We start from the raw sequence: 15,864 nt of genomic DNA, 5'->3' as shown, positions 1-15,864 counted from the left end.
ATGTGATACATTCATGTTCAAGTTAAAAAGAAATTGTTGTATAAAGTTGACTTTACTACAGAACAATTTTTCAGTTCCATGCAGTAGAAAATCCTCGTCTTATCTCTTAGCTGTAGAAAGTTCATTCGATTCAAATACAATCATGGAATAAATGCAATTATTATATGAATTACTTGAGGTGTTGGAAAGATAAACACGACCGTTTATAGTTTTGCCTATAAAGATATGTAATAACTTCTGCAATATATCGAGCGATAAATAAACTCTAAGGAAATATAAATAATAAATATATATATATATATACATATATATATATATATATGTTATTCATATTAAGTTACTATAATATATGTTGGACAAAAGAAAATGCACATTTAACAAATATATAATTTTTTTTTAAACACGTCAATGGCCATAATTGAAATATAAATGTATCAAATAAATTGTTAAAAACAAATATACAAATATTTAGTAGAACATTTTATATTTATATCGACATATAATTGTATTATATATATATATATAGTATTATGTTACGGTTTTAATATGTTTTAGTTAAAATCGAAAGACAAAACTAATATTCGTAAACCATGCACAAGCTCGGTTGTCTTTTAATTTCTCGAGATCTATGCTTGGTGTATCGTTCTAATTGGACGTGCGCCAAAAAGCCGATCGAAGTGATACCAAAGCTCCGGTTCGGACGGCGTATGCGCCAGTAGTAAATCTCGTGTTTATGTCGGACATGCGGAATCGAGTCAGTGCGCGGTATTCCGTCTAACCAGCGACGGTACGCAACTCCATTCGTTCGTTTGGATCGCGAAAACGTAGAATAAAATCGGTGGAAAATTTTCTTCGGTCGATATTTCGAAAAACGATCACAGTTTCATTAGCCACGAGTCGTTTTCTGACGGATCGTGTTTATATCGCGTGGAAAATACACGAAAATATCAAATCTGACGACTACGATAAAACATCGCAACCGGAAATACGCTGTCGCATATAAGTACGTTCGGGCGACGAAAACGACGTGTTCGTTGCGTTGACGATAGAGAAAAAAAAATATAACGGAACAGAAAGTAAATTGTAGCGTGAAGCGTGATCCTGAAAAAGTTAGCCGCGTGATCGAGCATAATTCCAGGTGCTAAATTTAAATGTGTTGCCTCGATCCCCTTGGGTTATTTCGCCTAGGTTGGCTGCGCTCGAACGGCTCGCTAGCGAACCTCTATCGTCAGCCCTGCCGGCAGTGGTATCGGTGTTGATCGTTGTTGCCAGGTATTATACGTGAATCGTGGTCGCCATTGCCGGCGGTAGCGGCATTGGTGTGAACACGAACACACATCGCCTGCGCGATCGCGAGCTTACCACCACTACGCGAGTCAGTCGACGGTCTGCCGGCGAGCAGTGCGGACGCGTCGTGGAAGGTTTGAAGTTGTCGTTGCCCGCAAATATTTGCTGGCACGACCGCGATTTCGCCCCACCGTCGGTGCCACGGTAACGCACGGCTCCCGCGGACAGAACCACTTCCCCTCTGCCCGGCCCGACGACCCTCCCTCCCTCGACGGTTACCCGGTGTTCTACCAGCGCCGCGGCGGTTCCCCTCTATTGATCGAATTTGACCTGCGAAGTTTCCCCTAGCGTGTGCGGTAGTGGCGGCCGGCAGTGGCTCTCGCGCTTACGTTCCTCGGTTAGTGCGGTAAATAATCGCGATACCTCGGCATGGCTACTCCGACCGCTTGCACGCGGTTTAGTGACAACTATGACCTCAAGGAGGAACTGGGCAAGTAAGTACAAAAAAGAAACCACATCATTTATTATATTCGAGCGACGTAAGTAATGAACGACGTAGGGCGAACCGAAAAGGGAAAGAGAAAGAGAGAGACAGAGAGTGGTTTAACGTTACCGCGTGTCACGTCGTGTTTGCTCCGTTTCTGTACCTTCGCAGTGTATACACACTTTATGCCTCTTTGTCTATCTCGTCTTTCCCACCTCTCTCTTTCCCTCGCTCGTGTATTTCTATTTCTTGCGGTAGTGTTTTGTATTACACGCGAACTTGGTGTCACAAGCGTATTCATGCGTCGTTGTGTATCTCGTGTCGCCGATTAGTTGGTTCCTGGTAGCGTTTCGCCGTGTCGTTAGATGGACACGCGAGTGATGATCCGTGAGGAGCGCGATTCTCCTAGCAGACGACGCCGCGCCGTGTCGTCGGCCATGATTATTCTCTACGTATGCAGGGCCTCTTTCTTCTCTACGTTTTTCTTCCCACTCCTACCTTTGGTCGTTTCGCTTTCTCATCGTTCTCTTTCCATCCGCCTTTCTCGGCCGCGGATCTCGTCGCTTCGTTCCGTATACGCGTCCGTGTCCCTTGCTCGCACGCGGGAGACACCCCGTTGCATTTCGTCTATATTTAAGCGGCACGGCCTGTCTGCTCGTGGCTCAGCCTCTATATATAAAGCGTCAGGGCGCTTGGTATCGTGCCTTGTGCCGTCGTGGTGGTCTCACCGTCGAAAACGAGGCATCCGCATCGTACGCGGATCTGTCACCAAATCAATACGATGTCGTCGCGCCGCTTTTTACCTTCATCCCCCTCCTTCGACCTCTTTCTCGCACTCTCGCTCCATTTCTCTCTGCATCTCGTTCGTTATCTCTCCTCCCTTTCTAATTTGTTTTCTATCATCATCTCTGCCGTTGCTCTTCTCTTTCACCGGTATGCCCTTATTCGATCAGATGCTTTCTTTTTATCGTTCCACGGCATTCCCTCTCGTGCTCGTCTCGGTGACGGCAGGTGGTTGCAGCCTTGCATGACGTTGTCCCTAAAAGTCACTAGATCTCGTCAGCACTTTGTTTTCCTTCCCTTTCTATCGTTTCTTTTCACGATGCGTTCTATCGTTTCTTCAATTTTATCTTTTATACGGATAAATGATATTTCAATTTACTTTTTCTCTTAATCGTATTGTTTATGATTGCGTCAACCGCTTATATAGGTTAGTAGTGACAGACTTAAGAGAGAAGAGGAAAAGATTCGCAGTTTGCTAAGTAATTTGGCTGTGTCAAATACTGTAGCAATTCTTATATCGATATTTGCCTGTATAATTTTCTAATATCTTATTCTCCTATTCATTTGAAACAAAAAATATACGAAACTTGGAATGAAGAATAGAAATCTTCAATTAATTCTCAATTTCTGCCAGTCGAAGATAACTGCCTTAAGAAAAATATATTATTTAACACGACAGGATCAAGTTGTTGATATTATCTTCACCAAAATTTACGATTTTCTATCATAAACTTTCAAATTTTTAATTGTTAGCCACAATATTATCGTAGCGAAGCAAAGTTGGACAATTTCTGAAGCGGAATTCCGACGATCGGAAAACGAGTGGGAACTGCACGCGGTTTTCTCTAGGTTAGGTGAGTCTCGACGTTTTATAGGTGGTCTTAGAAGGATACAGGTATTGGTCTCGTGTCATTCGTGACCTCGAGTGACCTCGACTCGCAGTCGAGGAATTTTCTTTGGCCGCGAACCGTGCAGACAGGAGAAGAAGGAAAATTTCTGACCACACCCCGTGTCTTTTTGGGAGAGTTTGTGCCACGGTCGATAAACACGGAGCGTAGAGCACGCGTACAGCACGCGTTACATAGTGTCACCTGCTCGACCCGTCTCGGATTCTTCTTTATTCTCTTTTTGCTCTTTAAACTACCGTATTACCGTCAACCGCACAGACGGTCACGTGTATCCAAGCGAAAATATATATTTCTAACATAATTTTTTTTTTATTTGAAAATTTGCTAGTTCGCAGAATATCAATCTTTAAATTCAGTAGGCTATAGAGGATTAATTTTAAAATTTAATAGCGCATAAGGTATTAACTTTATAATTAACTACGTATAATACAAATGACCAAGCGTGCCTAACCAGAAGTAAACATTTTTAATTCAACCTTGTTGAATGTTAACATTTACTGATCCACGGATTATTAATTTTACAATTTTCCATCAATCATACAAGTAGTCAAGTGTATTTAAAAGATGATTTAAAAGAAGCTGAATATCTTTAATTTAACTTTCTTGAACTTTACAATTTCCTAATGTAAATTTCTAGTATCAATTATACAATTTACAATTGGTTCTCGTATTAATGATTATATAAAAACAAATTTCGCGTTGATGGTTATACTTTCTCGATCTCGTTTTCTGCTTTTTTAAATGGATTTTAAATGGATAAATCGCGAGAATTTTTAAGATTTATTATCGTTGTTTGATCGAGCTTCCTCGAAGTTGGTCACGTTACGAATGGTGTCGTTTATCTGTACAAATTGCAAGGACGATTCGTGACTAATGTGACCGCTTTCGATGGCCGTTCCTCACACGGCACACGTGTTTCATCGAGTCACGAAAATCGAGCGAATCTAATTTGAACGGCAGCACCACGGATTCGCAATTAGGGCCGGCTGATTTAGAATATTGTCCGCCCGTGTAAACACGCTTAGCCGATTTCGCGTTTGTTCTCGAGCGTGCGAAAATTTGTCGCCCTATTCAATTTCCAATAATTTTCTCTCTCGAATATTCTAAGCCGAAAATATCTCGCTCAAGTAGGGTGATTTAGATTTTAGGCATTTTTAATCGTCAATTCAATGAATCGAAAATAAGGAATTTTATTTAAATGTTATTTCTGCAAATTTATATTTTTATGAACGCAATTAAACAAATAGATTCTAAGCAGAGATTTGTTTTATCTATTAAATAACGTACATTTTATTTTCGCATATTAAGTGCATTTGCAAATGTGTAAAAATTCGCGGACTAATTATCAAGTAAGAGAACAGGAAGCGGTTCTTAATGGAACAGCTTGTTTCCAACGTCTTAAGCCCAATAAACAATGGACTAAAATTTCCTTTTGATTATATATAATATCTATCATAGAGTATGTTAGTTTGATTAAGGAGTACATCTTTAGATCATGTAGAAAGGAAAGATTAGTTTATTAGCAACTTGATGATGAAGTAAGTGTTAATAGATGTACGTTGTTTCTAAGTTAATAGAGGCTATTTCAACATTATGTCAAATGTTTAATGTGAAAACCATTTTTTATTTTGAGCTGACTTTTACGCTTTAAACCATTCAAAACTACACAAGCGGCAATCTATTTCTAGACCTTCCGCGATCCCGGCATCTAGAAACTTTTCAGCTTCGCCGAACGAGAGCCACGTAACTTAAAAAGTTGAACAATCGAATAGCTCGTGCAACTTCGTTACTTAGTTTGAACGCCACATCTTGACTATTAACTTGATCCAACTAATTGAATCGTTTGCCCATCGTCCTCGTTTTTTACTTAGAATTTTGCCTGTAATTTCAAGACAGTCGCAAGTACCATATAATTTTTACCTGGATCTTCTAAACCAAATTCCACTTGTTTTAGGCCTCTGTATTCGGCAGAGATACAAATTTCAGCTTTTTTCGTTCTAATTATGCATTTAATAAAAATTCGAAGTTCAATTTTGATAACACCAATGTAACATTTGTTTCGATCCAATTCCCAATGATCTTCGCTTTCTTTTTTTAAATCACACTTCGTGATAAAAATTCGATTTAAAGTTCTACCAAAATTACGTTCGCTACAAATTGTTCTTAACCGTTTTCAACAATCGTCACTTTTCTCTTCCAAGCCGAGTTTTATTTATCTTACAACTCTACGATGACCAAAGATACGAATTCCAATTTTGAAACGGCCAATACGCTTCTTTTCCACTACCCTTTTCAAAAACTTCATTTTCTCACTAAAAATCCAACTTGCACACTTGACCTTTCACGCAGCGGTCCAATAAACTCCACGTAAGTACACTTTCATAATAGCGGCGCGCTCCTGCTATTTTCGTTAATTATTCGGATATCCAACTAATTTCGGTCGCTTGAAGCGCGCAGAGAATTCGTGCACGTACACGTGTGCATGCGTCTGTGGCCTGGCATAATCAAAACATTTTCCTCGCTTTCGAGTTGAATAATTCAACGATTATGCCACGGTTGGCGTTGCTTCTTCGAACCGACCGTCTTTTACCGGCTATCGATTTCTCATCGAACCATCAGTAAGACAGAAATGATGAAAAAGAAGAGGAAAAACCATCGAACCACCTCGTTCTGCTCGTCGTTTCGTGATGTTGATCGACGTTCCGGGATAGATTTGATTAACGATCTCTGGACGTTGTTTTCCAGCTAGAAATTTTCAGAGTGGTTCGCTGATCTTCCCATTCTCCTCGTGGATCAAGTCTGAGCTTTTTGTTTCGTCAGTCTTCAGCGTTACACGATGGCAGAGTGTTTGATTAAAATATTCCCTTTTTTTAAGTTAAATCGTTGCCGAAGGGAGGGAAGGTTGCCTCGTGTTTCAGGTTTGGAGAATATTTCTCGAGTATTATGTACTCTTGTTTGGCATGTTTTCAATTCCATTCCATGTTTTCACTGCTAACAAATCTCTGAACTTGGAGATCCAGATGGAAGAATTATTTTTAATACATTTAATGACAGCCATTTCATTACACATTCATTAGAAACATTTCTTGTTTCAATTTTATGGCAAAATGTTTCTTAGAATATTAAACGTCTGCTTGTTGAATCGAGAGCGAGGATAGAACGCAAAAGTTCTGATTTCGTGGCAGGACTAACCCGCAGGTTCGTCTATCGTCATTCATTTGGCTGGCAATATCGCAAAAATTAATAAATCTGATTGCACCGTGGCTGCTATCTTCATTGCAACTAGTTCATTGCAACTATCCTTGCAACTGGTCGAACAGAATCCTCTCCCATTCAGGATTCTAGGATTGCCGAATAATTCGAGGCTAAGTGAGAGCTCAAGGAAGCTTTGCTTTATTTTTTTCTACGTTTAAAAAGCGGGAGAGACTTGAGAATTTACGATGGAGTCTTCTCCTGCTGTCTCTCCCTCCGCTGATTTATCGCGTAGGGTGTAGAAGCGTTTCTCTGTGCGTCACGCTACAACTCGGAATATATGTGGTTTCGACGCGTGATAAAGTGTCGCGTGTTAAGAATTTATTGAAAAAAGAGGAGAATAAAGAGTGAAAAAAAAGGAAGAAAAAAGAAAATGGCAGAAAGGGAAGAAGTAGATAACGAAGGAAAGAAACAGAAGACCATTTGATGACACAATCGTTTCTGTAATGGATGTAAGATAATAAAATAGCATGCTAGTACGATATATTCATCGATTTATTTTTTTTTTCTTCTTTTTATTGCATTTCTTTTACAAGCTTCACGGTTACACGGTCGCTTATCTTTGTTTCCCGTCTTTCCGTTTCGTCGTTATTTCCTACATTTTCGACAAAGTTTCGCCGTCTGGTTGGAATTTAATTACATCCCCCTGTTCGATTTCATCCCGAACACTCGACGAGAGGCTTCGTTTTTCGTTTCGCGATCGGCTATAGTCGCCGTTACAAAACGCGTACCGCTCAATGAAAACTCATTAAGCTTTTCAGTTAACTCGCGATTGATTCTAACACGGTTACAACACACTGCCGCAACGTGTTCGGTCGATTATGAATCCGTTGCTTCGATTCAATTGCACCTATCATTAATTTTATCGTTAATTCGTCGATTAACGAGATTCCGTACGAATAACAATATCGAGTTACGAGTTCCATTTCTACGCAAACGTTTTACCATTCTTGCTTAGCAGAAGCGTATGATCTTTTGTAACTGGTTGAAACTTTCAATACATCGATAAATTTGATCAGCTTGTTTAGAGAACAATACATCGTATCGTATCTTTCGGGAGACTCGCGATAAAATTTCACTTAATTTCGAATACCTTGTATTACCTTGATATTAACAATATTTCAAGAAATTACTGTTTTCACGAATGCATGAGAATGAAAAAGGGAGACAATCGTTCTTGATAACCACGAGTGATTAAATAATAAAATATTCATGGAAATGACTAGTCGCGATGAGTTGGCGTTTACAATGGATTATATCGCCAACGTTTGACTTATACTCGCAGACAGAAGAGAAAACCGACATAGGAAAAATAAACATCGAATTTTAGCTGATATATTTTATTCCTTAATTTTGCGTCGTCTATATTAAACCTTCGTGTATTCCATTTTTTATTTCTTTTAGTTTGCTAATTCTGCAATAGTACCTGTACTAGACTACGTAACGCATTTTCTATTTATACACCTAAGGGATGATAAACCTCTGAGAATAGTTCAATAGCATATTTGAATTCGTTGGAAGTAGAGTTGCTCTATCATTAAAATTATTACGTCGTTGAAACATTATTTCTTTATACTCGTGCGATCGAAATATTTTTCAATCATCGGTTGGCTCTTTAATCATGTACTAACAGGATAAGTGCTACATAAACATAATATCGTACCATTGACGCAGCATAGTTCATATCTCCCCCATAGTATACTCGTAACAATCTCGTAAACGTTATCATTTCGGCGTACTTCGAACAGTCCATTCTAATTTTTCCATTCTGTTATATTCCAAGTTTCCTCTACAACGTAGAACGCAACGTATTCCAAAAGCTACGAATCGTTCCATAATATACATCGCTCGTTTTAAATGTACGAGTGTGAGAAAATAAACGAAGCATTATGCTCCACCATCCGTAACGTAGGCACATAAATTCTTCCCCAAAAGTATGAATCTGAATTCCGATATTCGTATTCGAATATTAATTAAATACTCGAAATTCCGGGTCTAGCGTAGAAAAAAATTCCGCTTGAACCGGCAAATTCCGTGTACGCTTTGGCTATCGATCAGAAGACGGCGGCGGTACATCTGTTTACACGGCTACGTTTACATCGATCATACACGTCGACGATTCGTGGCCTCGGATTACGGTTATCCCTACAATCGCCGACAAACAGACGTCCTACATTTCGGATATTCATGCACAGGCATCATCGTCGGCTGATTATAATTACACCGGGAGGGTTGCTCGCGTGAATCGTCCGAGTCTTTCCCGATCCTTTCACCTCGAAACACTCTTCTCGAGGGTTCATCAATCACCGGCCTGCTCTCTGTGTACGATCATCTTCTCTTGCTCGCGATTCGTTCATTTTCATTGAACGAAGCGGAGGAAACGAGACAGAGGAAGAGAAGGAGCAAACGTATTACGGATGAAAACACGTTTGACAGCCATTTCGATGAATCGACCCGGATTAAATGGTGTACATAGTCTGTGTACAGTTATCAGAGTTGTTAGTTAGCAAGAACTTGGTGGATTTCGTGCGTGTCATTGAGGTTGGAATAGGAACGAAACGGATTGAAGGGATTTTGCATTGCGAGATGCAGACAGAGGCTGTTGATTTTATGGAACGTTTATACAATCGGTTAATAGAAGGATAAATTTTGAAATAGCGCAGTTAAAGGCTAACTTTGAATACCCGAACGATAAATATTTGGTTATACAGGTTGTCTTAAGACAGACGGTACAATGGGTCGGAAGGTTATTCAACGCGTATGTTGATTTTCTCGGAAATGAATCTGTAAACGAAAATATATTATTCCCTCTTTGGATTTATTTTTCCGCCTGAAATTATACTTCCTGGTCTCGTTCTATTTTTCACGTACTCTGTATGAGAGTTACGATATTCCATAGATATAATCGAGTTTCGATTATCGAGAGCGATTAAATCTAGTGAAAGAATTTCTATTTATTGATTAATATCTCCGATCGATGAGAAAATGTGGTTTGTATTCATATAAGATATTGCGTGCGTAACATACTTGAACGAAGTTATCATTATCGTATGACTCGTGTAACGCATTAACGCTCTATAAGCAGAATTTTATGCGCCCGTGATAAAGGAAATTCTACTTGACTATAATCTTTTTCTACATTATAGTAATGCGAAAGTTGGGAATTAATAATCCTTTTAAATAATCCATATCTCTGTAAGCACGTTTAATCCGACAATGGCGATTAATGGGAATATTCTGACGGCAAGTCGGCATTCTAACACTCGATTGTAGCGGAAGATCGGCGATCTCTACGGGATCTATATCCGTATATTCGTTGGATTCGATGGTCGAGTCTCCTGGACAGTGCTTACGGGCAAACCGATTCGTATGTTAGTTTTGGCAGCGGCCTACGCTGACATTAAGACCGAGAGTAAATATTGGCTCTATCGAAAACCACCGGGGAAATGCCAATTCTCGGTACGAAGTAGCGCATTCCATGAATCCAAGTTTCTCCGTTTTTCACTGCGTTTCCCATCGCGTCTTCGCGAATTGTCCGCTTTCCAACCGATAATTCTGCTAAAAATGAAACAATCGTTTCGAAGAACAATCGTGCGATCCTTTTTGCCTCGAAATTTTCCTATCTTTAATGCCTTTTTGATGGTATTTTTATGTCTTTTCTTACGTTATGGATTGAACAGAAAATTAGTAGAATGGCAACAAGCGTATTTGGCAAAATCGATTACGTTTAATCCTGCGTTTCTTTGATCCTTTTTTAACCGAATCGTATTTTCGTATCGTTAACAAATTTTCCAAGTTCGAGCAAAGTAAGGAAAGAATAATACGTTACTGTACTACAGATTTCGTTGGAACGTGAAAAATTCATTAAATATGATGCAATTCGACGAAGAGGAATTACGATATTCGTATTATTCGAGCATCAAGCATCGATGAACGTTGAAAACCTCGGTGTTCAGTTGCGCAACTGGAAATTCCAACGCATGAAACTGATGACGTCAAGATTCTGCTCATTAATTAGCAGACGAAATTCTACCAGATGTGTTCTCTAAGAAAAATAAATATTTTGTTCAGGCTCGTTAGTTTATCGTCGCATGTACTTGATTGTTAAAGAAAGAATTTTTGAAAGTCGTCAGATCTGTAGCTTTTTTCACATACGACACTCTACGTTCAAACAGCGCGTAATGATATAAAAACACGCGAGAGAAATTACAGAGAGCATAAGACTACAATTTCTGCAAAATACAAGGCACAATAAACAATCAACGTTTTAAATGTTAACAATTTTTCACTCTTGTCATGTACATATGTTTTTCCCTATATTTAAAATAACAATTCTCTTCATAAAAGTATCAGATGAAACGTTTTTCTATTGTTAACAACGTACAAAGATATTTCCATACGTCACAATATTTCCACAAGAAACGAAAATTACGTCCACGCGTAACAAAAGTAAGTAAAGTAAAAAAGCACTCGATATCTAGCGAAAAGTAAAAAATTCTTACAACATTTTTTTAAGATCGTCTCAAAACGCAGATTAAATTATCGAAAGCGTAGAGAAGTTCGGAAGAAACTGATCGATTGATACGTGTTGGGAAAAACCTGTCGTATACAGCTCGAATCATTCGATTTTCTTGCAATTCCGTACAAATCCTTCGTCATTCGCGAGAAATACGCTTCAATCGCCTGTTTCGCGGCAAGATTATCCTTTCTCGCCTCTGAAGCCCCACAAGGGGGATCGCAATCGTGAGAATTACGAGGCTTTCCACGCTTTTTACGATCCTTAAAGACATTTTTGCCAATCGTTGCTCGGTTCGCGCTTTTCCGGTTTACGAGGCAATTCCGGCGCTCATCGAGCGTTCACGCGCCAACAAACGCGACGAACGGTCGCATAATGCTTGGAATAAAGAAAAACGGAAATTCACAGCGCTTTCAGTCTCGACAAATGACCAGGGAATCTTCGTTCCCTTTGAGAAAACTGAGACAGATGAGAAAAAATGGATTGAAGTAGATTCTTATAGGTTTCGAACATTTGAAATTACAACGTTTGATGATTGTTGTCGTATTTTGCATATTTTATTTTACTTCACCGAGTTTGATTTTTATATTGGGAAAATGAATCGAGTAGAAGAATTAATTGGTAACTTTTTCACATCAGAGCAACTTGGATGTTTCGCTGCCTGTAAAATAGCAGTAGACTGATCCTTTCAGAGTCAGATAAAAATGTATAAGAATAATAAATATTTTATAGAAGTCTATTAGATAAGTTAGGAATAGGAAAAGAGTTTCTATGGATCGAAGAAGCGATAGTTTATCATAGTAATGTAAATATTTCATAAAAGTTCATTAAAGGAATGTAAGCGAAAGAAAAAGATGTCAATTGAATCTGCAGAATTCTCTTCCATACTCACCATATTGATAAACAAAGTTCGATAAGGTCAATCTAACAGAAAATAATGAAAATTGCGAATAGAATGGTGCGTTGCCAAAACGCAAAGACGTCGATTTAAAACAACGTTGTTGTAAAACAATTTTCATTTATCGGTCAAAGAAAAATACAAATTTGCTTCTTAGTTTTCGAAGATTCTTTCGAAATCCAGATCTTCGCAAATTCCAACGTGTATTAAGCTACACGTGTATGAACAGCTTCCAAGCAACGTCCAAACCGTTTCAAGCTTTACCTTTCGCGTCCAAATTTGCTATCCAACCGTTAAAAACCTTTGCGAACGAGCTCGAAATCGAGGATCACGGTTTCCAGGGTCGTTAACGAACCCGTGGCGACGATAATCCTGCAAAATTCAACCTATTTCTCGTTCAACAGGTCCGCCGTTTAACAGCCTACCGTTTTAACATCTGACGATCGTTCACCTATACGATCGCGTTCCAGATTCTCTTGAGATCTGATATCGATGATTCAGGAATAATTCGACAATGTGGAGAAACTAGCCGATGATGGACGCGTGTCGTGACTAGAAAACTCGAGGATATATATTAAAGGGGTGGTTGAGGATGGTCGTAAATCGACGTTACAGGAATTTCGCGGGGGCCTTGTAAACGGAGGATGTACGGATCGTTTCCTGTTTGAAAAGAGGGACGATCGATCGGCCTGCCGGACAAACTCGCGTTTTATCTCGGAAGTTCGGGATACGTCGACGGTAATAAAAACAGCGTAAACCCTCGTGCTGCGATAACTTTCTTCCCTATATCGATTTATCCAACCACGCTCTGCAGTGACGCGTGCAACGATAAAAGGGTGGAGGGAAAACAGTGGAGAGCGTTTGGATTTAAAAACGAATTCAGTTGCGCTTGTTTATTCAGCTGTTCGTCAGCAGGTAGACACTCTCGAATATATAAAGGAATATGTATAGCGATCAATTTTTTGAAAATTTCTTTGTCTTGGGTTTAGCATTATACACGTAGAACGTGTATAATTCTATGAAATCGCTACTAAACGATACGAAGTCTGATATTGTATCAAGACCTGATTATGTTCGTTATTACCAGGAATAGTAAATGCTATAATATAACGGTATACCGAACGATATAGAAATTTGTAGTCACTGTATGTAGGAAATAGAAGAATCGTGCGATTTCGGTGTTACGCGCGATGCGCATGTCGATGCTCGTAACCGTGCCTACGATTAAGAGTTAATGGCACATGAAAACGTCGATATCTCGGTCGACTCGCCCGCTGACCTTTAACCCTTTCGTGCGGACCGAGTTCGCCGTTGCAAGACTTCGATTCGACGCGAGAGCTGTTCCAACAGAGGAAAAATCTTTTTCCATCGTTACTTATAGCCAGAACGAAAGGCAACGAGGATTATGGGATCATGTTGTTCGCAAGTCTACACGTTTTCTTTCATCGCGTCGTTTCAATCAATTTCTACAGCATGAAAGACGACTATAGTTAACGCCGAAGAAATGTTTGATCCAACGGAAGCAAGTGTGTTACGAGTTGTAAATTATCAAGCAAAGCATTTTCTTACTTCTATAGAAGTTTCTATGCGCTCTTTCAACGCAACGCTGTATACCGTCTTGCGAGCTGTGTTTTACGATGTTGCGAAACTTATCCCGGTCATTAAGCCGATTATCTTTATTTCTTCGAATGTGCCTTATTCCGCGAATTCGTATAAATTATGAATATAATCTAGTGCCAGTAAAAACGAGGCTTCGAACGTCGCAGGCTTCTGTGAAAGGAATCTTTACTTCTAGAGAGAATCCTATTGCATTTTTGCCGTATGGGTTTCGTGTACGCGACGATCCTCGTCGGTATATTGAATTTCTATCGCACACAGAGATTCTAAAATTGGTTTATCAATTTCGCTAAAAATAGGATTTACTGCGGGAGAACGAAAGGAAACAGAATTTTCAAAATTAAAGCTACCACCTTCTGTACTTTCTGTTTTAATCATTTTTACGTTCATTTTTCAAACATTGGCGCGACATACACGAATTGCATTTCGCCCGCGAAATTTCGTGTTTCGAAATATGAAGCAAAACGAAAATACCGATGAAACTCGATGGGAAAGAAATTCATCGCGAAAGCCGATGAAATCTCATCCGCAGGAGAAATCTTATCGGTGGCGGGCAGGCTCGATAAGCTTCAGATAGGGGAAATCGATTGCTAGTCCCTCGGGCTCCAGTGGTCGAATATTAGGATGTTTCGGAGGCGCGCGGCTGGAAAATTGATCCTGCCGGCTGTACGTTGAATTCGTCGGTAATATCGAGGGTAGAAAAAGGGTAGGTGGGATCGCGTGGCAATGTTGGATGGAACGAGTTCTGCGGCAGGGTCTCGATTCGATCGGTCGTGTGCAGTTAATGAGATTTTGCCGGGCCGGTCGTTGACCGTGCACCGCCGGTTCGCACGATTAATTAACGCGCTCGTTAATACCTTCTAATTATTATGCACCGGAGCGCGTACTTACCCTTGCTATTTTAGTCGATCAAATTGATGTCGCGAATCACATCGACTTCTACACACCGTTCTGCGTTTTGTACACGTTGCGATGATAAAGTTGCTGGACTGCGATGAAACACGTAAACACGTCAAATAACGAATTACATTATTTTATATTATTGTCCAAAATAATATCCTATGGCACCGATACGTTTAGCTTTTTCCATCGTTCAGAGAAATTTTTTCCTTCGTAACTTTCTAGTTTCTGGTTCTAAAGCATCAAGTTCGAAAGAGGTAAATCTGGGCAATGAGATACGTGGCCAGTTTGTACAAGCCTGTTTTTGGTCGAAAAGGGTTTAGTCGAATCGCTTGGGTCGTTTTTAATACTTTTTCGTGCTCAACGAATGCTAAGTACACGATATCTTCTCACTTTTCTCGTTACTCTGTTAAAGACTAACGGTATCTCGTAATATACAACAAGTTTGATTACTTTGTGCAAAGTTCAAGATTGAATTTTAAGATGCTGAAGCTTAGGTGTCTCCAATAATCTTGCCTTAATATAGTTTATGAAAATATGCTGCTGTTCTCGTTAAATGAACAGCTTAGTGGAGATAACTGTAGAGATATGGAATTTATATATGTATAATTTATTGTCAACGCGAACAAGTTACTTTAGAACCACTAAAACGTAAGTTGTTGCATCAGTTCGGCAATTTTATTCTCGCATCGTGTATATTCTCGATACATGTTGTTTTCCATCCCCCTTCCTTCTGGGAAACGTGAGCTGATCGAAGCTTCGAAGCTTCATGGGTATAAAAAAAAAAAAAAAAAAAAAAAGAAATAGAATGATCGAGGAATACCTAGTCGAACTTTCCGCAAATATTTGTCATTCGTGCGCTGGCATTTTCGCGAGTCGCTTCCCTTCCCTGTTCTCCCTTGGGCTTGTTACCATTCCGCGGATCGATTCGCCGATGGAAAATTGCCAACAGGTTTGGCTTGGCTAGGATTTTTGGACGAACAAGACGCAGACTGTATCGGTCTTTCCGTTCAGACGTTTTAAATTTCTCGTTGGTTACGTTCTTTTCTTGTAGGTTTGTAGATTGGCAGATAATTCTATTAAAAAGATAAGACTTTTCATTTTGGATTTCACATTGCTAATTTCATTGCAAAGGAGTTACTAAGACTGGAATTGATTAACCTGGCTACTAAGAGACTCGTATTTTACCTTAACTTCACCCCCTAAAATTGATTCCCAT

General features: G+C 39.5%; 1 protein-coding gene across 37 annotated transcripts in view; it reads left to right on the top strand.

The window, feature by feature from the left end:
• Positions 1–734: 734 nt before the first annotated feature.
• LOC117231927 (calcium/calmodulin-dependent protein kinase type II alpha chain) overlaps positions 735–15,864 on the top strand; it is a 149,254-nt gene continuing 134,124 nt past the window's right edge. For 7 of the 37 annotated variants that reach the window (XM_033490914.1, XM_033490916.1, XM_033490924.1 and 4 more), the window contains exon 1: positions 744–1,781. In XM_033490914.1, the coding sequence (XP_033346805.1) occupies positions 1,717–1,781 (65 nt within the window). In that variant the 5' untranslated portion in view covers positions 744–1,716. Of the gene's footprint in view, positions 1,782–15,864 lie in introns of all 37 variants that reach the window. The other 30 variants (XM_033490927.1, XM_033490931.1, XM_033490923.1 and 27 more) reach the window with 12 other exon arrangements.

Source organism: Bombus vosnesenskii, unplaced genomic scaffold (genome assembly GCF_011952255.1).
Source record: "Bombus vosnesenskii isolate JDL3184/JDL3185 unplaced genomic scaffold, Bvos_JDL3184-5_v1.1 scf7180000013276, whole genome shotgun sequence".
In the NCBI taxonomy this organism is placed as follows: domain Eukaryota; kingdom Metazoa; phylum Arthropoda; class Insecta; order Hymenoptera; family Apidae; genus Bombus; species Bombus vosnesenskii.
The sequence above is the reverse complement of the archived record's forward strand: the minus strand, read 5'-3'. Positions and strand labels throughout refer to the sequence as shown.